The sequence below is a fragment of the Ruditapes philippinarum genome, unplaced genomic scaffold (genome assembly GCF_026571515.1).
Source record: "Ruditapes philippinarum isolate M1 unplaced genomic scaffold, ASM2657151v2 ctg12408_1_1_1_1, whole genome shotgun sequence".
Taxonomy (NCBI): Eukaryota; Metazoa; Mollusca; class Bivalvia; order Venerida; family Veneridae; genus Ruditapes; species Ruditapes philippinarum.
In genome coordinates, this window is record NW_026861219.1 from 6,348 (window position 1) to 28,302 (window position 21,955).

Genomic DNA, 21,955 nt, shown 5'->3' on the forward strand with positions numbered 1-21,955 from the left:
ATTTTTTAAATAAAACAACTGTCACTGATATTGATATATATTTTATTCTATTTTACTGATATCATTATTTAGGTGGTTTGTTTGTTTGCTTTTTTTTCGGTAATTCAAACCATTTAGTCGCCTCGTCCGATCACGCAGGGGTAAACGATGGCTGCAATTCTGGTGCTTCAATCCTAACCAGGCAACCGCTCCGCCACAATGGGGTCACTATTTAGTAACGCGAGCAATGAGGAGAATAGTGAAATTGAAGTGATTGTATTGCTTCAGCTATAACATTATTTTAATTATCTTAATTAAGGAGAACAATGTTTTTGTTTAATTAATGTTAAATGTTTGCTGTACATGCCATAAATTGTGCAATAAACCTCTCTAACTCTAGAGTATTTCCAGGCAACTATTTAAATCACTTTTGTCATTATCTTAGTGCTGAAGAATGCTTAAAATGCTTTACGTTAAATAATTGCAATAACATCAAATTTGTGAGAGGATGTACATGCTTTTTTATTATATAGCTTTCAAACGAAAAACGTTCATTTAAACAATTAATTACGGACAAATAATATTTAAATATCTTGATAAAGTTCTGTTATATTTGAAAATGACCTCTGTTGTCTTTAGACAAGCTGCTTTACTAGTACATATACCTTTAAAGTGAGTTTAACAGTATTGTCAGTTGAAAAGTGAACTATTGACATATATAGAAATGTTCTATGTTTAGAATAGAGCCAAGTATTTGTAGCTAAGTAATGAAACAACGATCGAAACAAATTTGTTTGTCTTCTTCTACAACTTTTCAGATTCCTAAACCTTCTCTTCGGTCCATATTTCGGACTTAAATAACTTTGGTTTTCTAAGATTGGTGATATGATGATACATGGTCATTGGATACATTAGTGCTTAAAGAAAGGCATTAACCAGTGCGCTTCCACTCCTACCGCATACACACAGCAGAGAAGATCAAAGTGATGAACAGATGTATACAGATGACAGATCTGTTGATAGCGTGGTACGAGATGATAGATTTATAGTTGCTCATTGTTCTGGGAACAATTATTCTATAACTGCTATATGAAATTGGTAATAAACGTTCCATGGCATCCTGCGTTTGTATTATATTTCGTGTTTTAATTTTTTATTTATTTTTTAAATAATTGTCATACTTTTAGATATAGTTGAAGTATATTGGGTTTACTGTCTTACTATATTATGATTTCACATAGTACCGACATAAAAAACATTCAAGACATTAGATCACAGTGACTGAGCGAATTGCTATGACAAGCCGTTTTAACCTTGAGCAAGAAATTTTACACTCATTGCTTAGTACTGGTTGATGTTAGGATCGAGATCGAGAGTGTGTCTTTTAGCTTATAGCTTGCAACACAATCATACTACAACATATTACATAGAAAGAGCTGTCTTCTTGGGGCGCGGACGGTGCCTTGCACATCTTAATACGGTTCTTAAACATGCTTTATCAAAATGATCCTGCAACATTTTCAAATTTGTTGTTTTGGACTTTCTTTAGGGATTATTTTTTCTCTTTTCACACTTCTACGAAATACAGACACACACTGTTGTAAAAGGTGTCAATGAATTTATTGGTTAACATTTTCATGTTATTGTGAGAGTCTTTAGTCATCTAAGAAATGTGTCCTTTTCACAGGACAGACCGCTAATGTATGCTTCAAAATATATTTAAAATGTTAGGGACAAGGCATTGATACTCACGAAACAGTTATAGTAATATTTTTCAAAAATTATCTGCTGAAACAAAAGAAAAAATAAATTAAACGAAGATTGTTTCAGTAGCAGACAACTGCGCCCAAAATGCCAAAATGGACAATTATATACATTTTTTAACTTCAGCATATGCATTTACTGTGCAGTAACGTATTTTGAATAATGACAAACTCGGCAACGGAGAGAACAGTTATAAAGCAAAAGTGTGAAAGTTACAGTCTTTTTTTTTTCAGATAAGTTTCTAGTATGGTAGAACATCCCACGATTGTTTCCTTTAAATACACTAAATATTCGACATGAAATCGTTGTAATAAATGGCCATGAAAGACATGAAATTGTATGATAAAACAAGTCTGCCGTTATGCTGGCAATGATTCTGTTGAAGTAAAACCACTGTTTACCAAAGCCTCGCTTCTGGCTGCCACGTGGTCATCGCTAATATTGTTTATATGTTTGCTACAGTAATGTTGTCTGATAGATTTGTCAAAGACACAAAGGAAAATAAAGTTTCCGAACGCTTGTGCCGTATCACCAAACGCTTGCCATACCATCATAGCTCTATCTGTATTTATCATAACGCCATCTGGAATAGGTGCAACACTTTTGGTAATCACAATATATAGGTAAAAAAGTAGACTTTAACATTTGGATTTTTAAATACGGTATACATTTATCTGTTATTGAAACTAAATATATTACTCAAGTATATGAACCTGTTATCAATTGTTCGAATAAATTATAATAATTATTAGTTTAGTATAGTTTGATATATAAATAGATGTAAGTGGTTTTTTTTTTAATTTTTATGCAATACGAAATGTACCTGTTGGTTCTTTGATTATATGCATCAAGAATCGGAAGGTTCCTCCAAAACGAAGAACATAGAATATGAGCCAGACATATACAAAATTCTTATCTTCCGGTCGTAGACCTTCGGACACATTTACTTGTGTATTCTGTCCGAATAACTCGGCAAACGGTGTCCGTCTTTTCTTCATGCATGTCTGTTAAATATATTCAAACCAGAAAGTACTTTGTATGTTTCATATGTCACGGTTCAGATCTGTTTACTATTTAGAGGAGAAATTGTCTAAGCAACCTGATAGCTCAGTCGGTACAGCCGAGGTTCGGTATTCCGAGGATCCTGGATTCGAGTCCCGGCCAGGCACAGTTTTCCCTCCCTGTGGCACAGAGTCCGACATTTTTCCCATTCATAGTGTCACATAATAAATGATAAATATATAATATTTTAATATGATATTTCTTGCAAATTGACAATTGGCAAGAAAGTCTTGATAAAGACTTGAGAATGTTTGTCAAGGTCAATATATGTACAACATAATTCCCTTATTTGACTCTAGTACGTTTTAAAATACCCTTTTGTAAAATATTATTAACTTACATTAAATCTTTATTAACATATTTCTAATGGGTAAGTATGTATATGCCACTGAAGCAGACCTTAGAACATAGAGATCTGTACAAAAAATGATACACAAGATCAACAAGAAAAGCCGGCGTTCAATGAACGCAACCCCCAAATGACCCAGCAACAAGAACTAGCGGCAAGGAGCCCATGAAGATCCCAAAACAAAAGAGGACATGATGAGCTTAATTAACGATCTATAGTAGAATCGTCTTTAGAATATCGCTTCAATCAACTTCAAAATATTAAAGAGTCATTAAAACAAAATTGTAACGCCAATTTTCACAATGATAAATGGCCTACCTCGGAAAAGATGTATAGGAAAAGTAAGATTAAAATAGTGCGCAATTCATACGCCACAATAAACATTAAATTGCTTATGATGGTTTTGCGTTCATGTCTGGTACGAAGAAACGCCAACGATTTGCAGGTAATCATAATTGTTATCCTGTAGTAAAGTAGCATACATTTATCCTAGAAAATAATCAAACAGTTTTATAATACTTACGGGTAATATATACTTTTTATAAACGACATAAACCAGCACTTCTGCTAAGATGATATAGGAAAGGATTTCCCATCCTTTTACTGTCAGAAACATCCACAGAATGGCCGTTTTTCTCGGTAAGCTTGTCCTAATCCAACACCAAGGTCCTGTGAAGATGTCCTCGGTGTCACCAAATACGTCAAAGTACAAGCCCACTATACATGTGATACCTTCATTAAAATAAAGTCAACATAACAATGTTGTGACAAAAATTACTGTTTAAGATAAAACGTTATTCATCACCACCAAATAAATTATTATATAAGAAGCAAATGAGGGTTAAACCAAAACCAAAAATTAAACCTGAAAATAAATGGAAAATGTTTTGGAAATAATGATATAAAATGGAACTTAGTATATAGCCAAATTTTTAAAGCTACTATTGATATCAGATTAAGAACTTATCAATATAAATATTTAGTGCAAATAATTCCAACAAATAAATTTTCAAAATGAAATTATCAAGTACAAATGTGTGTGATTTTTATAACATGCAGCCTGAAAGCATTGAACATCTATTCTTGGAATGTCATTATGTTCAAATTATATGTAATATACTAGGAAACTTCTTAATTTAAACGGGTTACCTATTCTATTCAGTTTAAAAATCATAAAGTTTTGTATTGTGTAAAACTTGAAACGTTTTTGTTTTCACATAAGTTGAAATACTTCCGTAGAATTAATATTTACATTTTGAAAAGAAAACCTGTCAATTGTGCCAGCAATTCCACAACGTAAGATCTAATTAAAGGGAAATTATCTAAATATTTTCACTATATTTGAGTTTAAATTGGTGGATGCAATCTGATTAAAATCAGCTCTAAATAACGCTCCACTTTCAGATCTGACCGAGACCAAATACGAAATCATTTATGTTTATCTTTCACACAGCCAATCATCTGCGAGCTTTCATAATTTTGAATGCAACGTGGTTTCTAATTTTAACCCTGGAAAAAATCAATACTGAGTTGGTAATTTTCACGATTTCGAGAACAAACATAACGTTGTCAATATAGCCGACAGGTAAACTGACAAAACAATCTTGCCAATTTTAAAAATTGTCTCTCACAAAAACAAAAATTTGTTTAACTTCCACGGATAACGGTATTTTGATACTTCTCCTAATGCTTATGTTAAACCCGGTTTGATTGCATGGCTAAAAATAGCTTTCTCGGGAAATCCGAATTATGAAGAAGGCGAAACACATACGTCATCAGATCTACATAAAAGAAAAGGGTACATCTTAACTTTAGTCAGATTGCTGGTGGGGGTTACTTAATATTACGATTTTCTGTTTCTGGTAACTTTGGAAGTTATCTTTGACAACAACATTAGTAGTTTAAATATAAATATCATATGACAGAGTGATAAATGTATATTAAGTTTTATTTGAAGTAGTAAATTACTTGTCAAAGGTGACTGATAAAGAAAACAGAAAATATGACCTAATGTGATAGCGTGATAAAATGTTACTAGTGTCATGTTAATTTGATGAAGGTTAGATTTGAGAACTGATTTGTAAAAAAAAGGATTGTTGGTCGCATGTATAATATGTATGGTTTTTGTTAGTTTCACACTCCACAACTGCTGATTTGTTTTCTTTAAAGGCACACTACGCCTCAGAAATTCATTTATTGTTTTAATTATTAGCAAATATAAAACATGTGTTTAATAATCTTTTGATAATTTATTAAGAGCATATCATACGTTTAACAAGTGAAGAAAGTTGTGCTCAATGTCCAGTCATGTGTTGTAAAGTAAACAGAATGTAAACAAAATACTTTTTTGACTTTCATACAAATTACTTATTAACTTTGATTATACCTAATGTCAAAAGAAAAAAAGGAAGTAAAAGATAGTTAATCGTTTTGGCAAATGAGTATTTCTCTCTGCTTTTTTCATTTCATTTTGTTAGAAACTGTAAATACATGTAGATACCAAAACTAAAATGAAAATGAGCATATCTGGGGCATAATGGGTCTTTAACTTATAATCATCATCGTAATAATCTCCATCATCATCATCATCAGTAGCAGCAATAATATCATTATTAATTTGCGTATACATAAATTGCTGTTTTTCCTTCTATTTGCTGTTGTCTTTGTTGTTTTAGGGGGAGGAGGTTGGGATGAAGGGGTGTTCATGGATTTTGATGGGTCTGGATTGTTTTGGGTTTGTCTTAGTTTTTTTGGGGATTTTTTTTTTTGGGGGGGGGGTGCCATGCCATGTATATAACATTTTATATAGTTTTTATTGCAAGGCGCATAATCCAATCCATTAAAGAATTACAAGTTAAGTAAAATAATAATTTACCTGGTATACCCCATGACATCACATGATACGTAACGGTTGCACGCTTGTTAGACATGTTATCAACCCATCTCGGTTTCAGTACTTGGACCTGAATATAAACCGCTATTAAAACAGTCCAGAAAAAAGAACTACATGGGGCAAATGATGTTATAAAACTGTGAAGGGTGCAACTTTCTTGTTCATGCTGATTGCTTACATCTGTGTATTCCAGAAGTATGTATCTTGCTAAGCCAATGATTATCCCAATTACATCCAGCAAATTAGCAATGGTCAAACACAGTAATAGTTTTCGGATATAATTCCGGACGGAAGCGATGGCATAATAAGATACAAATATGCATATTATTCCAATCAAAGATAGCAAACAACTTAATATGGTAACAACAAGAACGTAAATTGGCACCGAGTGATTTGATGGACGTAATGTCGCTGCCGTGACGTTGTTATACGTCGACGTTGTACTGACGTACGACATCTCCATATCTACCAGCGCGTTTTATAATGTTCACTTATGTTGAGAAATAAAGACTCCGGAAGAATTTATTTCCACTGTCACTGTAAACTTGATGTTTGATGTATCTTTTCATGAAACTTTATGTAATAAAATAATTGGTAACGTAAAAATGTCAACATAAGCGTTGATATCGTATCATTCTAACCGTCTGTTCGTACTTCCTTTTAATACATCTAAACTTCAGCCATTTCAATTTGATATATTTCTGAGATTTATCGGCTTTCTCTGAAATTCCGTTAAACCAAACTCACTTGCTGATTAACATTTATCAAAACGCAGTGTTAACATTTTTAATTTTGATTATCCCGAAGACAAAGATATGCATTCACTTTATCACACAAATTATTAAACAAAATGTGAATTTTAAAAATAAAACTAAATATTCATCAAAACCTTTTACTATTTATATACATTATGTATAAATATTCTCTGAATGTAAAAACTAATTACATCTATTTATCCAAACTTTTGTTACTATTTATAATTATTACATTATTCAAATAAAGGAAAACAACTTTTTACCTCAATGAACACGTATGAACACATAACTCAAATAAGTAGGGTACATTATCACTACATGTAGTTTAAATACATATTTGTTTTAGTTCATAATGTGTTCGTCTTATCGTTATTATCAATTACATACGTGCGTCAGTATCATTATTATTAAATACTGTATGTACGTCGATAAAAATTTCGGAAATTTTGCCATTCATTATTTATGTTTCAATTGATTTTAAACAATAATTAAAACGGGTTTTTATTTCTTGTAAGTCGCGGTACTTGTTTATGACAATACTATTAAAGGGAAATTACTGGGGTCAAAACTCCTGGAAAATATAATTTAAAATTTATACATAGATCAAATAGGACACGATATAATTATATGAAAAAGGCAAGAAATTTAAAAGAACTATGTGGCCAAAATTAAATTGAAAAGGCATTTTTGTATAATAAATACCTTTTTAGCTTAAAGGGGGAAAACAAAAATTAAACTGATTATTCTGGCATGACCGGAGTGAGCGGGGAACGATTAAAATTTTGCACGTCTAGTCTATACCGACAGTGCAGAAATCTCGAAAAAAAATATTTTCGGTCCCGTCGTGTGAACAAATCCTATCCTTATCCCTTTAAACTTTCAAATAGTATGAATTATACAGGTCATAGTGAATAATTGTAATACGGATACGTTGTAACAATGCGTTAAGTGAATGATAAACCGTATGATAAACCTAGATAAACATGAGATAATGGATCAACAATTAACCTACTGAATTTAAAAATAATGGATTTTAGCGTGTTTTGCATATTACATAAAAGAGTTCTTTAAAGTTTAATGTATTTTGATATTTTTTAATGATAAAACATACGACAATCAACATTATAAATCATGGCTGACTGCACGGTTCTAAACTGGCTGTACAGTATCCGTTGCCGGTTAGTTTAAGAGGTTAGAGTATTCAAACATAATAGCATTGTGATAATAATAATTGATAAGTAAAAAGATGTTCATTCACTTTAAGACGACTGTGGTAGTCGTCTTAAACGCAAGTATTGTGATTAACAAATGATAAGAAATATATCGACAACAGCCGATATGTTTATTGTGAAAATAACAAATGATATTTAAAAATAACTTACATAAATGTTATCATTAACTATGTGTACCCTTTAACATATCTATGTCATATAATTTCCCATACTTTAGCTAGAACTCGAAATGAAGGGCATGCAAATTATTTAGACATTTGAGCCGCGCCATGATAAAATCAACATCCGCGCAGTCTGATCAGGATCCATGCTGTTCGCTATCAGTTTCTCTACTTGTAATAAGGTTTGAAAGCCCTGACGCGGATGCGCAGGCTGGTCTGGATCCATGCTGGTCGCAACGCATTATGTTGGTTTTATCATGGCGCGGCTCATTTATTACATGCTTTCAGTGAAGAATGAAACTATATTGCGGAAATGTCACAGTGATTTATCACAATATAATATTTACAAAAATTCGGACACATATATTAATGCTAAGTATTAAATACTGCGAAATGCTGCTCCATCATGGGTAAAATATGCTTTATTACAAAAGGCACGTTAATATCTGCATAATTTTACCGTTTGTCCCACTTTCTTATCCAATCAAATGCTCCAATTTATTTGAAATATATTGCATACACTATACAGGGACTGGTGTATGTGGAAAATAAGTTGACTTATTTTAACAGGTATTGACGTGGTATCTGGCAAATATGACGTTATGGATATGGGCGGAGTTTTAAATTAGACAATGAATGTAGCATGCGAATAAAGTAAACAAATAAGAAAGCGATTTCATACGGTTATTTATAAATCCAAGCTTTTACATGTATAAAAATTATTGAAACAGTACATTCCCTATACCGTCATGGTTATAATTCAAACATTAGAAAACAGTTTGTGGCTGATAACTGAAAATAATAGACATGGAGTGAGAGAAATCTCAAAGTTCGAAACTAACACATATCTTTAAAAGATCATACAGAATATCCATTTTTCATAATTCCAAGACATTTTTTTCCACATTTTGTTAAAATCTCCACTTTTTTAACAGTTGACTTCGACCCCTATACCCTCGTTAGTCAACTCGCGCATGCATGGATCCAATATTCTGCGAAGTTCAGAAAAAAAGATCTTCAGTTTTAACATAGTTCACGTGCATGGATTTTTCATTTCGAAGATACCGTTGTAGCCTTGCAGCAATGTTTAGTAAAGTTGTTGGAGGATAAAATACATCATTTTTCCTGATGAATCGTTGTAACCAAAAATCCATTTCTGCACATGAACGGAACTGCTCTATTTGAACGGGAATAGGATAACCAGGCTCTTGCTTAGTCTCCGGTTGTAGGTTGTGGTTTTCAGCCAACTCTCTCCAGACGCGCACTGCCCAGTTGTTTTTCGTTGTATTATAGGAAACTGTATTTCTGGTCTTTCTTAATGTCATCAGATGTCAAAAGCTTTTCAAATCGGCCTGCAAAATGCAAATATCAAAGAAACCCCTTAAATATGATTTTCAAAGTTTTTTTAATAATTGCAACAGCATTTTAGGCAGATTAATCATGTTATGTTTGAATAATTAACTTCAATACTTTGAGGTTCGGTGCTGGTTGGGCGAACAAAAGCTGCGCGCTTGGTCATGTTACAATTTGTATTTTCATTCAGATAATGATGCAGTTAGATATTGCGACAATTCGAGAATATTTTTTTATAAAATATTTACCTGAGCTTTTGCCTTTTTTTGCTTGTGTCTGCATATAAAACCTGCGTATCAATATCAAGCAACTGCGTGACCACATCAGCACATTCGACATGAAATGGTTCAAAAACATGATTCTTGCTATATTCATGTCAAACACAGCCTGATCGCAGGATTGTTACATGATGACTAATGATATAAAAATACATAAAAATGCAATGCTTTAATTGACAGGTCAAAACACTACGACCATGTGTTGGGCTGTCAATCTATACTAGTTAGGGCAGGACTCGTATTACATCAAACGCTGTACCGACACTTCGTACGTGACTTATTCCACGAAAGTGGGTCAAACGGTAAGCCAGTTATAGTTCATATTTTAAAAAATATAGAACTTATTGCTGCGCTCCGCTACGCTACGCTTGCAATAAATTCCATATTTTTTAAAATCTGAACTATAACTATTACATATATCATTTTTAATAATGAAATATATTTTTCAATAAGAACAATGTGACGTATTGATTTGATGACGTTATGAGTGAGAGCGCAAGCCAAAAAAAATGACGTAAAAGTAAAAAAAAAATAAAAGCAGGATATAAAATGAAAATATTAATCATTAACTTGCAAATTTGTGCTATGGATTTGCTCTGTTTAAGATTTTGGAACGGTCCATTGAAAGTGTCAGGGATTTTAATATCAAAATTGAAAAACAAAAATCAACACCTAGTCAGCCTTCTCACACTGTACGGATTTGTAGGCTAGCCGTGGCAGCGGTTAAACACCTTGATGCCTGGAAGATAATGGTTAATAGCATCATATTATTATACATGTACATGTAATATTATATTGATGTAACTTTGTCAATCGGTCAAAACTTGTTTTCCTCTGAATGACAACGTTTAAACATACATTCATAAGTGTACGTGGAAATAAAAGTTAATATTATTCATATGTTTCGTTTCGTAAAACTGGTGTTTCGTCACTTATTTATAAAGAATTTGTTTTGTCTCTAGTCACGTGCATAAAATTTTTACATCATCACATATTTATGCCTTGCTCTCCTCCGTTATTAGCCACGTGATCATTTCTATCGTTTCTTGACAGACGACTACAATAATGTTGTCTGATTACTCTGTCAAATACACAAAGACAAATAAAGTTGACGAACGCTTGTGCAGTATCGCCAAACGCTTGCCAAGCCAACATAACTCTGTCTGTAATTCTCATTTGTTCTGCAAATAAAGAAACAACCATGTTACCGTAGATCTACTTTAATTTACGTGCAAAATTGACAAATTGAATAGAATTGTTCTCAATAATGCACTAGCTAGTTGTTACAACACTCGGGACAGTGTGGTGATAGCGTGTAAAAAAAGCTTATATTTTAGCTTAAATCGGCCAATGTACCGAAGAGTTGATAATACGGAACGTGGTTTGAAAAGTGTAACCAACTTGCAGTGTGAAATAACGGCCAATGTACCGAAGAGTTGATAATACGGAAAGTGGTTTGAAAACCGAATGCTTAGGTGTAACCAACTTGCAGTGTGAAATACATTTAATGTACACTTTGTACATTTGCCTGTCCATGTATGTCTTTACATGGGTGATGATAATATATTTATATAATATAAATGTTGAATGTCCCCGTTATTCCCCAGGGTTGGGATACAGTTGACTGATGCATAATGGAAATACTTTCAAAATCACAGAAAATTCATTGTACAAAGTAATGAAAATTAGTGATCGAATATTGTTCAAACTTAAGACCAATATCATCATGCCAGGTACAATATGAAAGGAACATTTATCAAATGATACTGTATCAGTAAACGTATTAATAGAACATAGCGCAGAAATAGCAAAATATAAAATATACAGTATGTCACTTTATAAAACCATGTGATGAAAACACCTTAAATTCAATATATTTGAAGACTTTCACTCGTATTGTCTCAGAAATATCAGACTTGTGTCATATCGTTGTGTTAGACTTGTAATATAAGTCAATATTAAAGCAGCCTTCAGATTTGATTTTATTTAATTTTGGAAAACCAATTCTGTGTTCTGTTTCAAACTAAGTATTTCTGTAATTTTATCTCGGAAAAGTGCATCATATCATTGATAAGCCTCCTTCATGACAGCATTCCGCGCGTCAGTGACTTTCGTTTCTAAAAATAGAAGATCTGGGAACTCCGCTTTAATAATTTAGATATAGAGAGCTGACCGGTAGAATAGAGGTATTGAGGGGTTTCCCTATTGTTTCGTCGGCAAATTTCATTTTCCCACCTTAATTCTACAGATTTGACAATTATATGAATAGATTTATCTAAAATAAAATATTTTATCACATAAACCGCGGCGAAGGAGTGTAATAAAACCATTTAATTAAAACGATATTACACTAGTGCAATAACACTTTGACGTGACGTCATTTGCGCTATATATAAACATAGCGTTAAAGCGCGCTAATGTTAGCGTTACACTATGGGCGCGCCATTGACAATATACTCATTTTTCCAGTTTCCTGTTCTTATTAAATATATGCGATAAATAGAATATTACATTCGTGTAGATTCAATACATAATTTATTGAACTCGTTAAATAAAACAGTATTATGCTCGCATAATATTATTATATTCAACTCCTTCAATAAATTTAGTATTAAACTACACTCATTCAATATCATCTATTTAACTTTAAAAAAGCTGATGGTGTATACCGTAACATCCTAATGAATTCTGTTATTGAAATTAATATTTTTCTGGATCTCATGTTTTATAATGCGTAAAATTAAACACTTTGGTTTTACCATGTAAGGGTCCATACGTAACGTGCAGGAGAAAACGAAATGTTCCTGCGAAACGTAGTACATAGAATATGAGCCAAATAAACACAAAATTTTTATCCCCTCGTCTAAGTCCTGTAGATGTTTGCAAATTCGAGTCGTGTATTTCCAAATACTGTCCGCCACGCCGCCGGAGACATCTCTGTAAGGTAAAAAAATACCTGATTTCTAAACATGCATGTGCAAATTGCAAGAATCTTTTAAGCCAAACATAAGTCTTATAATATGGCGTATATTGTACCATTATAATCGAATATATACTATGTTATAACATTCAAACTTTCTAAAAATCTAAATTTATCATATTTATATGATGATTAATCCACCTGCTGCTGCCGTTGTTGCTGTTGTTGTTGTTGGTGGTGGTGTTGTTGTTGTTGTTGCTGCTGTTGCCGTCGTCGGTGTTTTTTTGTGAACCAAAGAATAATAATGTGTCATCATGATGGTATATAAGGGGTAAGTTGGCCTGACTACGACATGTTCATCATTTCTACTAAGGAAGATGTTAGTCAGATTTCTGGTTATTTTTTAGAAGTATATTTTACATTGTCGATATTGTTAAGCCAGTGAAGTTGCAAGAACTATTCCTAAACATATTATGAATGAAGTCATACTTTATACATTAGTCATAATAAAGATATCAGTTTATGTTCGTTACGTAAAAGAGAATTCAACACTAAAGCCCAAACGGTATCTGGATTAAAAAAAATTTCTTATAGCAGCTGTCTATAAAACTTATGCTTAATGACCTCCGCCCTTTTTTTCAAAACTTTGCATTGTAGTCCAAATCTTGCTCCAGGCATTGCTTCAGGCTAATATACTAAAATAAATATAAGTAAAGAATCCATAAAGAAAGCTCGAAATGACAAAATTGAAAATGTGAAAATGTTGCAGGCTCGGATGGTTTGATTGAGTCTGTTCATGGACGATACTGTCAAGTGCAAATTACCCTCCAGGCCCCTAGCACCGGCTACTAAAGTAAGTAGCATTCCCCTATTTAAAACATCTCTCAGAGACTTGATTGTTTTATACTTACAGGTAATATAGATGTTTTATAGACGACAAATACAAGAACTTCCGCCAAAACTAGATACGAAAGTAGTTCCCATCCCTTTACTGTCAAAATCATCCACAGTATAGCAGTTTTCCTCTCTTGATTTGTCTTTATCCAACACCAAGGTCCCGTAAAAATGTCCTCAGTGTCTCCAAATACTTTAAAGTACAGCGCAAGAATACAGGTTAACCCTGCAATGTATAAATATGTACACATGTAAATCAATTAAAAATTCAAGGACATACATACGTTTTCATAAAAAGTACACATCACTGAGGACCCTATAGAATTATATTGAAGGATCAGTAAGCACGCAAACATTTGGCCATTTGGCAGGGTCTGCTAATTGTTTTGGGCTGAGAGGTCACTATAATACTATGAGGTCCAAAGAACTGTGTGCTATTCCGCACATTACTAAAACATAATGGTAAAACTTCAACGAGGAAGGAAATAATGATATTGTTTAAATAACAAAATGTATTGTAAAATGTACTGAAGACTGTTGGGATTACGCGATTTGTAACAAAATACCCTAGCGGGTATTGAGGGGCAGACACTTTAACCACTTTTTTATCTCTACCATAGCCGACTAAATTTTAATGGTTGGACAAAAATGCAAAAGTGCTCTCCCAAGCAGTCACTATCGGGCCGTTGATGTCATTCTGAATATAATATGATTTAAAGTCCCGCTGATTTTTATATGAATAGAATAAACAAGGAAAGTATTTATGAAAGGTATAATATTATAAATCAGTATTAATATTTGTTTTAATTTTATATATCATAATTACAATGATCTTTATCTTTCACAACATTTTAACTAATGACATCTCAGCTGTGCGCGAATTAATAATTCCGTGATTTCAAAATAGTGAGGAAATAAATTATTGTATACACCCCAAACGGGCAATACCGCTAAAAATTTTAACATTTCTTGTAACCGTTTCTCTTTCGTAAAGCTTAAGTTTTTCCACTTACATACAGCAATTTTTCCTTACATTATTGTTAGCACAACTGTTTTAAGATACAAATATGCCAGCCATAATTAAATCATTTTGCTTTTTAATTGTCATTTATGCGTTGGTTTATCATTTTTAGAATGGATGTAATGGTTGATTATTGATTATTTAATAAAAGAAGAGAAAAATAATAACGTTTTGATATGTAGACTAGCATAATCTGAATTTATCTTTCTTTAAACCTCCGTACTTATCCATATGACTTTGTATTTTATAGATGTAAAGAAGTTCTAGAAAAACATTGACAAGCCCGAGTATAAGAATACTGGCATCTGGTAGGGAAGGAATGGTTGAATGCTTCAATGCTTGACATTGCTACCATTTAAAATATGTACATAGGTCCGAATATTCCAGTGTAAGGGCAAACCGTACTTCGTTCTTGATCTTGCAAATATCGCAATACAGTTTACACAGAAATAAAACCAACTTATTTTTCTCGTTAGTACTTTATTATTTTTACAACATCTTTTGACTTAGCGGCTAAACTTTTAATGATGGTGGAATGACTTCATTCAAAGCACGCGACTCATCTAGCACGTGGGATTGTCAGACGATATCTCCCAGAGAAAGTGCGTATATATCAGACAATCCAATCGGCTATGGTAGAGATAAAAAAATGGTTAAAGTGTCTGCCCCTCAACCCAGGAATCATGGGTTCGAGCCCTACTTGGGGAACGACCATGTTACTGGTTGACTCTAGAAAGCGGATTCGGAAGTTATTAAAATAAGCTGCAACAACTGGTTTTAATAAGCGTGTTTTAAACTAAACTCACAAAAACAAAAAATGAATGCATTAGCATATGTTAATGGTTTGAAAGGTTGACAGACTTAAAATATCTGTCGCTATGAATTTATTAAACCTGATTTGTTACAAATGCAAGTAAATCTTATGGTACATGATATAGGAGATGTTTGTGCTACAATTTTTATCCTATGTATTAAAACAAATATATATTTATTAAATGGGGGAAAAAAGCAGATGGTCAAATTAGTCCCTTTTAAATCGACTAAGATTAACTAAAGATACGTTAAGAATGTGCGTCTGGATCTATTTATAGAATAATTCAAAATTGTCTTACCAGGAACGCCCCATGCCACCACGTGATACGTCACGGTTGCCTGCTTGCTCGACAGTTTATGAGCCCAGCTCGGTCTTAATACTTGCACTTGAAAATATATGGCGATAAAAACTGTCCAGAAAAACGAACTGCATGGTGCGAAGGAAGTTACGACGCTCTGAAAAAGGCACACTTGCGTTTCTTTTTTATATCTTTCATCGGTGAACTCCAGCAACATGTATCTCACTATTCCAATGATTATCCCAAGCACGTCTATTAGATTAGCTATGGTCAAGAAAATTAAAAGTTTTCTAATATAGTTCCGAATAGTAACAATGGCGACGTAGGATACAAAAATGCAAACTATTCCGATCAATGACAGACAGCAGCTCGTGATGCTGAGGACAAGCACATATATAGGAACCACGTGATTTGATGGACTTAAAGGGACAACAGAGCTATTATCAAAATACGAAGATGTGTAGAAATCTAGCGTAGCCATGTTTAAATAGTTATATATTGTTTATCTGAACAAATGTTTATAATTCCTTTATCTATTCTATGACGCAAATAGTTTTTTTATTACTATGTTGATTCCTTTATGATCTGAAAAACAATATACTTGTATATTCCACGAATGTCATAAAATACTCCTTTTTCAATGTGACAACTTAGTTATAATTACATGTATAAGTCACATGTTTGTTGTAAAATAATGGCCTACTGCTCGTTTCAGTTTCGTTTCTTAGCAAAACAATTGCTTTAACATATATAGTCCTATTCCGTGAAATCTTTAACATCCTGATCTTCGTATTATTAAATATCTTAGCAGTCACAAACAATGATGAAAAAAAGAATAGTTACTATATGTGTACATATTGAAATATTGAACAATTGAATCTAATGGTTATATCCTGTGATATAAAAATGTATCACAATTTATATTTGCGGAAACAAACTCGTGTAAAGATCGCATACGATGATATGACAGTGAAGACAAATTAGATTTACACCACTAAAATGACATATAACCATCTTTTCCCAGGCCCGTCGTTACAAGTGTGTGATTCGTGCTCCTCCTTTTGTTCATCATTATTTTCCTTCTTCTTCTCCTTCTACTTCTTTTTCTCCTTCTTTGTCGTATTAATTTTATTTCGTTCAAACAAAAGACTTTCCTTCTTAATTAAAATAGCAACCTTTTAAACATATCTCAAATCTTGTTATCTACTTGTACTTGTTAATTTGTACGAATTGATTATGAAAGTAGTAACTGAAAGCAAAAGTGAGTTCTTTGAATTATTAATAATAGGAGGTTTGATGTCTATCTGTTCACCAACCCGGATGTCATTTTTTAGTCCGTACGTATTTATATCAATATTTGCAGAAATTGTCTGATATTATGTGCTTGTTTAGATTCATTCTAGGATTCATTTTGAAAAAAGGTCCTTATGAAACTTTAATTGCCTATATAGACTGGGAACGGACTTACAAACGGACACAGACATAGAGTTACGGTAAAAAATTCGATATTGCGTTGCGTGGTGCTCTATGTGGAAGAATCTCTACAGTATAGGGTGTGGCAGCGCATAAATATGTTAGCATACTATTTTTTTAAGAAACAATATAAAATAAACAAAATGACAAATGAAGCGAAACGGCACTGTGCATAGCAAAAATAAACAAAGCATGACACAACTATTTGTCGTTTTTATTTTAAGCGACGCGTGATTATTATATCACGCCACAAGTCGCATTGTGTTTTGCTTCAAATATTAGGTGTCAGAATCATATAACGCAATTAAACATTCGCGAGAATTATGGCGTTAACGGATTCTGCATAGAGGTGACATGTAAGTGTTTTATTTATCTCTTGCGCACGAGTTACTATTTCGTGCGCACGAGATACTATTTCGTGCGCACGAGTTACTAAGTTGTGCGCACAAGTTACTAAGTCGTGCGCACGAGATAATAAAGTGGTGTGCTTGGGATACTATGCCGTACGCACAAAGTACTTAGTCGTGTGCACAAGATAATTAAGTCGTGTGCAAAAGATACTATGTCGTGTACACGATCTTCTAAGTCGTGCACATGAGATAATTAAATTATGTGTTCATGAGATATTATGGCGTTCGCACGAAATATCATACCGTGCGCACGTGTAACTAAGTCGTGCGCACGAGATAATTAAATGTTGGGCACGAGTTACCTTGTGCTGCCAACGAGAGAATTGAGTGGTGCACACGAGGTTATTAACCAATTAAAAACACTATAATTATAAAAAAATAAACTTAGAAAATACCTGGTTAAAGTTTGGCATGTAACATTTATCTTGTATTCACTTGGACCTTGATACATGCCTTTAGGTTCATATCACTTTTAAGTTCCATAAATAAGACAATAATTTTGACTACGTTATGGCCCTTTTCGTTTACCATCCTGTGATAGGGTTGATCAGTGCGTACGTACCTACGGCCTGTTAACCTTGTCTATACGATAATGATTAAACCCTGGTTTATTTTTTTTCAACATAATTTATTTATTTTGCTAGGGACGTTCCCCTTGGCCAGTAGATGACCTCTTTTAATGTTTGAGGTCAAAGGTAATTGTGACCATAACACAGTTTATATCCCCTAGTATGGACATTGCACCTGTTCCGTACATTACACCTAAAGATTTTGAGGTCATTGGGGTCAAAAGTCAGGGTCACAATGACACTTTATGTAAAATCATTGTCCAATCAATAATTTCAGAAGGAATAAGCCATGCGTTTCGCAACTTGATAGGAACATTGCTCTTAGTGTCCTAGTGCCTTTGTGGCCACTAGGTCAAACGTCAAGGGCACAGAGACACATAATTTACAATTCTTGTCAAATCAGTAACTCGAGAATAAATAAGCCATTGTTAATGTTAATTGATAGGAATATTACTCAATGTAAGAAAATGACCACTACTGACTTTGAGGTCATAAAGCCAAAAGTCCTGGTCACAGTGAAAATTACTAAGCATAAATTTGTATATATGCCACTGTGACAGGTGAAGAAGGGGCACCATTGTCCCATGGCATATTTCTAGTTAACTAAAAAAAATCATGTATACAGTGTAATCTGATTGGTATATTATGTTCTGTTGTGATTGTCTATTGTGATCTCGATCCCATCACATAGTAACTTGTGCCAAAGATTATCTCGAGCGCACGGATTAGTAACTCATGCGAACAACTTAATTATCTTGTGCTTGCGACATAATATCTTATCCACACGACTATGTAACTTATGTGCACGACATAGAATCTCGGGCGCACGAAATAAAAAAGAGCACACGCTTGTCACCTCTGTGCTACCGTAGGATTATGAAGAATAGCCTTTCTCAAGTGTCTTTCAAGTGTTATTGATAAAATTTGTAAAAAAAACATTCATGTATTGTTTTCAATAACAATCGTTAAACAGACAGGGAGAAAGCATATCTTAAATATTGTATCGTATTTGCTGCAGAAAAATATTTCATTTATGACTCATTGCTGTACCAGTCAGCTCATTTGCATAATGTTATCAAATGCATCTAAATGCACTATGCATAACATGTTCTCAAAAAGGTAAGTTGAAATCAAGTTGTGGGTAATCAACCAGGCATATCTCATTTTCAAATAAACTAGGACAATAAACAGGTAATAAAGTGTATAAAAGCTATATATATCCTGCAAAAAATATTGTTCGAATTTTAAAAGAAAATTACTTCCAAAATACTTGTATGAAAGAAATATAGTTGTAAATCGTCTTAGGAGCAAAAACGGACGCACACGGATAAAACCCTACTTTTTGTTTAGGTACAATATTCATGAATGTTATATAAAAGAGACATTATAAATATTTTTATATGTATTATTTGTTGATGCATAACGAGATGCATGTAATTGTAGAAGTTAAATAAAAAAAATCTTCTTCTTTTTCATTATATGTCGCAACTTTTTTGAGGAATTCACTATATGAGTATAAAACAATATAATTTTACTGTTTGTAAATATTATTCTTGATTTAATGAGTCGGTAAAACTGTTAAAAATACTCCAACAATAATTTAATTTAATGGCCTGTTATGCCTCTCAAATGCTACCATTTTCATTTCTCTAAAAAACAAAACTTATTATTCTTGAGATCTTTAGCTTTGTTGGCAATTCGTATAATTATAGTGAATTAGTATATATCGTATGGAAGTCAAAATACAAATACTACATTGAACTTTCTTTATGGCTCATAAATGCACATTCAGTGCTCCTTTCCTCAGCTATGATGCTCCAAAACTTCATGATTGAAACATTATTTATAGTCCAGTCAACGAAAAACATGCACTCGGACTAATTGCAACAAAATCTTTATCTATACCGCACAAAAGTATATTGTCTAAATGTCCTATACAAAAAAGTTGCATATTGTACTCATTGGCAAAACAAAATAAATTAGATTTTGAAAATTTATATTTTCGTGTTTTCCTATGACAGCCGCGGCGTGCCATAGTCAGTACTCTTCAGAGCTGGAGGTTAAATGACGTCATAAAGTTAATGGCGGAGTCTATTTGAAATGAAAAATAAGTTCATAAAATATTCTATCTATACGATTTACCGCTAATTCATGTAGGGTAAGTCAAATTTATGTTTATTTTTCGAAAAATTAGAAGTTAATTTTGTAAATAGCGATCTTTCTGTATGCACATCTTTTTGTAAATGCTATTCTCAAGACCGAACTTCTGATAAAAGAAATATGCATATTTCAGTAAACAAAATGTATTAAGCTGTTTGCAATTACTATGCATTGAAGTTAGCAAGCATAATGTCTGATAAATAAACGACATTGGGTTACATATTTGAGAAAAAAAGTTTCTTTGGGGGCACTCTCGTTCATTTATTTTTTAAGTATGGAACGCCGTTCCCGTCATAATATATGAAAATGTCATCATAAACAAAACATGTGCGTATGTGCATGTTTTGACTTCAGATTTTTTGTTCATGAGCAATGTTCATACTTGTATGCGTGTAGAATGTTAAAATTAAATGATTTACTTAAACATTGCTGTTGTTTCGTTGTAGCTGAAGAATTAATAAAGCGCCAACACAGCATATCTTCATTAGAAAAAACATTTATATAGCGCCAACACAGCATATCTTCATCAGAAGAAACAATGGTTTAATATCATAGTATGTGCATTTTCTCCGTAAATTTATGAATAATAACACATAATATTATTTGTTATCGATATTTATTGTTTATGAAAACCACAGGGGTGGTGTTCACGTTAGTAAATAAAAAAATAAAACATAATTACATAATAAAAAAAATGCATTATATTCCATTATTTGAAATCTTCCAAAATACATATATTTACATTATTTGTTTGATTCAAAATATTCCTAGTTCTTTCATTGTTCCATTTTAGTTCAGTAGTCGTGTTCTGGATAGAAGTAGACAACCAACTTAACAGTTCCACCAGCAATAGTGAATATAAAGGTTATCTAAATACTCATCTCAAGTTTTCTTTTTCTTTTTATACATTTATTACTGTTTAATTTCAAGCTACAATACACAGTTGAACTTGTTATAACGGTCATCTTTACAACACTATTTTAATGAAATTGCTTTCAGCGTTTGTGACTATTACCCATATTAATTCAAATAATAAGCTATGGAACTTCACATCATATTCTTCTATTTTAGCAGACGAACTGAGTAAATGTAGAGTCACAATGACCCATAACCATCGCAACTTAGTATAGTGTGAAAGGTATGTATATTTGAGCCCTGGAATATTCTAACACTTATTACTCACTTATTACACACTATTTAGAAAATGTAATATGAAGAATGAATGTAGCATTGTTATATTTTCGCATATTTGTAAATGTTGTTCACCGGTCTTTTTCTTAAAACTGAATGCTTCCAACAAAAAATATTCGAAAGTCAAACTTGAGGAAAATATACTAAAATTCTAAGAGGCATGCTGTTTAAATTGTACATTTTTACGAAGTAATTAAATAAATCTTTCAGTTACATGTATGAATGAACATTGAACCTCAAGTTATGATGAGAAATTTCCACAACAATATTCATATTTGTTTGCATTTTTCACGTGAATAAATCTTCTTACTTTTACCAGTCCATTTACTGTCTATAAAACATACCATATGAAATGAAATAGTGCATGAACATATTGTTC

At 32.7% G+C, this 21,955-nt stretch overlaps 2 protein-coding genes and 1 long non-coding RNA gene across 7 annotated transcripts; 1 reads left to right on the forward strand and 2 right to left on the reverse strand.

The window, feature by feature from the left end:
• Positions 1-1,500: 1,500 nt before the first annotated feature.
• LOC132714929 (G-protein coupled receptor 157-like) lies at positions 1,501-8,554 on the reverse strand. 2 transcript variants are annotated; one of them, XM_060697858.1, is made up of 5 exons: positions 7,066-8,554; positions 6,030-6,117; positions 3,678-3,886; positions 2,567-2,747; positions 1,503-2,326 (listed from the first exon to the last, which is right to left on the reverse strand). In XM_060697858.1, the coding sequence occupies exons 1-5, from the start codon at positions 7,087-7,089 to the stop codon at positions 2,103-2,105; spliced, it is 726 nt and encodes a 241-aa protein (XP_060553841.1). In that variant the 5' UTR covers positions 7,090-8,554; the 3' UTR covers positions 1,503-2,102. The 2 variants fall into 2 exon arrangements, with proteins under 2 accessions (XP_060553839.1, XP_060553841.1); XM_060697856.1 differs by having other exon boundaries at positions 1,501-2,326; positions 6,030-8,554.
• A 311-nt stretch (positions 8,555-8,865) lies between these two features.
• Positions 8,866-17,004, reverse strand: LOC132714930 (G-protein coupled receptor 157-like). Of its 4 annotated transcripts, none has more exons than XR_009623630.1 (5): positions 15,774-16,987; positions 13,658-13,866; positions 12,586-12,763; positions 9,797-11,007; positions 8,866-9,547 (listed from the first exon to the last, which is right to left on the reverse strand). XR_009623630.1 is itself a non-coding variant. In XM_060697860.1 (5 exons), exons 1-5 carry the CDS (start codon positions 16,843-16,845, stop codon positions 10,814-10,816), a joined length of 906 nt encoding a protein of 301 aa, XP_060553843.1. In that variant the 5' UTR covers positions 16,846-17,004; the 3' UTR covers positions 8,866-10,813. The 4 variants fall into 4 exon arrangements, 3 of the variants coding, with proteins under 3 accessions (XP_060553843.1, XP_060553844.1, XP_060553842.1); XM_060697860.1 differs by having other exon boundaries at positions 8,866-11,007; positions 15,774-16,037; positions 16,785-17,004; XM_060697861.1 differs by having other exon boundaries at positions 8,866-11,007; positions 15,774-16,037; positions 16,375-16,986.
• Positions 17,005-17,395: 391 nt separating this feature from the next.
• Positions 17,396-21,955, forward strand: LOC132714931 (uncharacterized). Its single transcript, XR_009623631.1, has 3 exons — positions 17,396-20,939; positions 21,179-21,249; positions 21,457-21,955. It is a non-coding gene; the product is annotated as an uncharacterized LOC132714931 (long non-coding RNA).

Bases quoted from the DNA above. Each gene is read 5' to 3' on its own strand.
- LOC132714930 (XM_060697859.1), bottom strand. From the start codon at position 16,254: ATGGCTACGCTAGATTTCTACACATCTTCGTATTTTGATAATAGCTCT. The intron at 13,867-15,773 runs GTAAGACAATTT...TATACATTGCAG, and splicing joins GGTGGCATGGGGCGTTCCTG to GGTTAACCTGTATTCTTGCG. The intron at 11,008-12,585 runs GTAAAACCAAAG...CTTTATTTGCAG, and splicing joins TACGTATGGACCCTTACATG to AACAAATGAGAATTACAGAC.
- LOC132714929 (XM_060697856.1), bottom strand. From the start codon at position 6,510: ATGGAGATGTCGTACGTCAGTACAACGTCGACGTATAACAACGTCACG. The intron at 2,748-3,677 runs GTAAGTATTATA...TATATTTAACAG, and splicing joins ATAAAAAGTATATATTACCC to ACATGCATGAAGAAAAGACG. The intron at 2,327-2,566 runs GTACATTTCGTA...CACCTATTCCAG, and splicing joins TATAATCAAAGAACCAACAG to ATGGCGTTATGATAAATACA.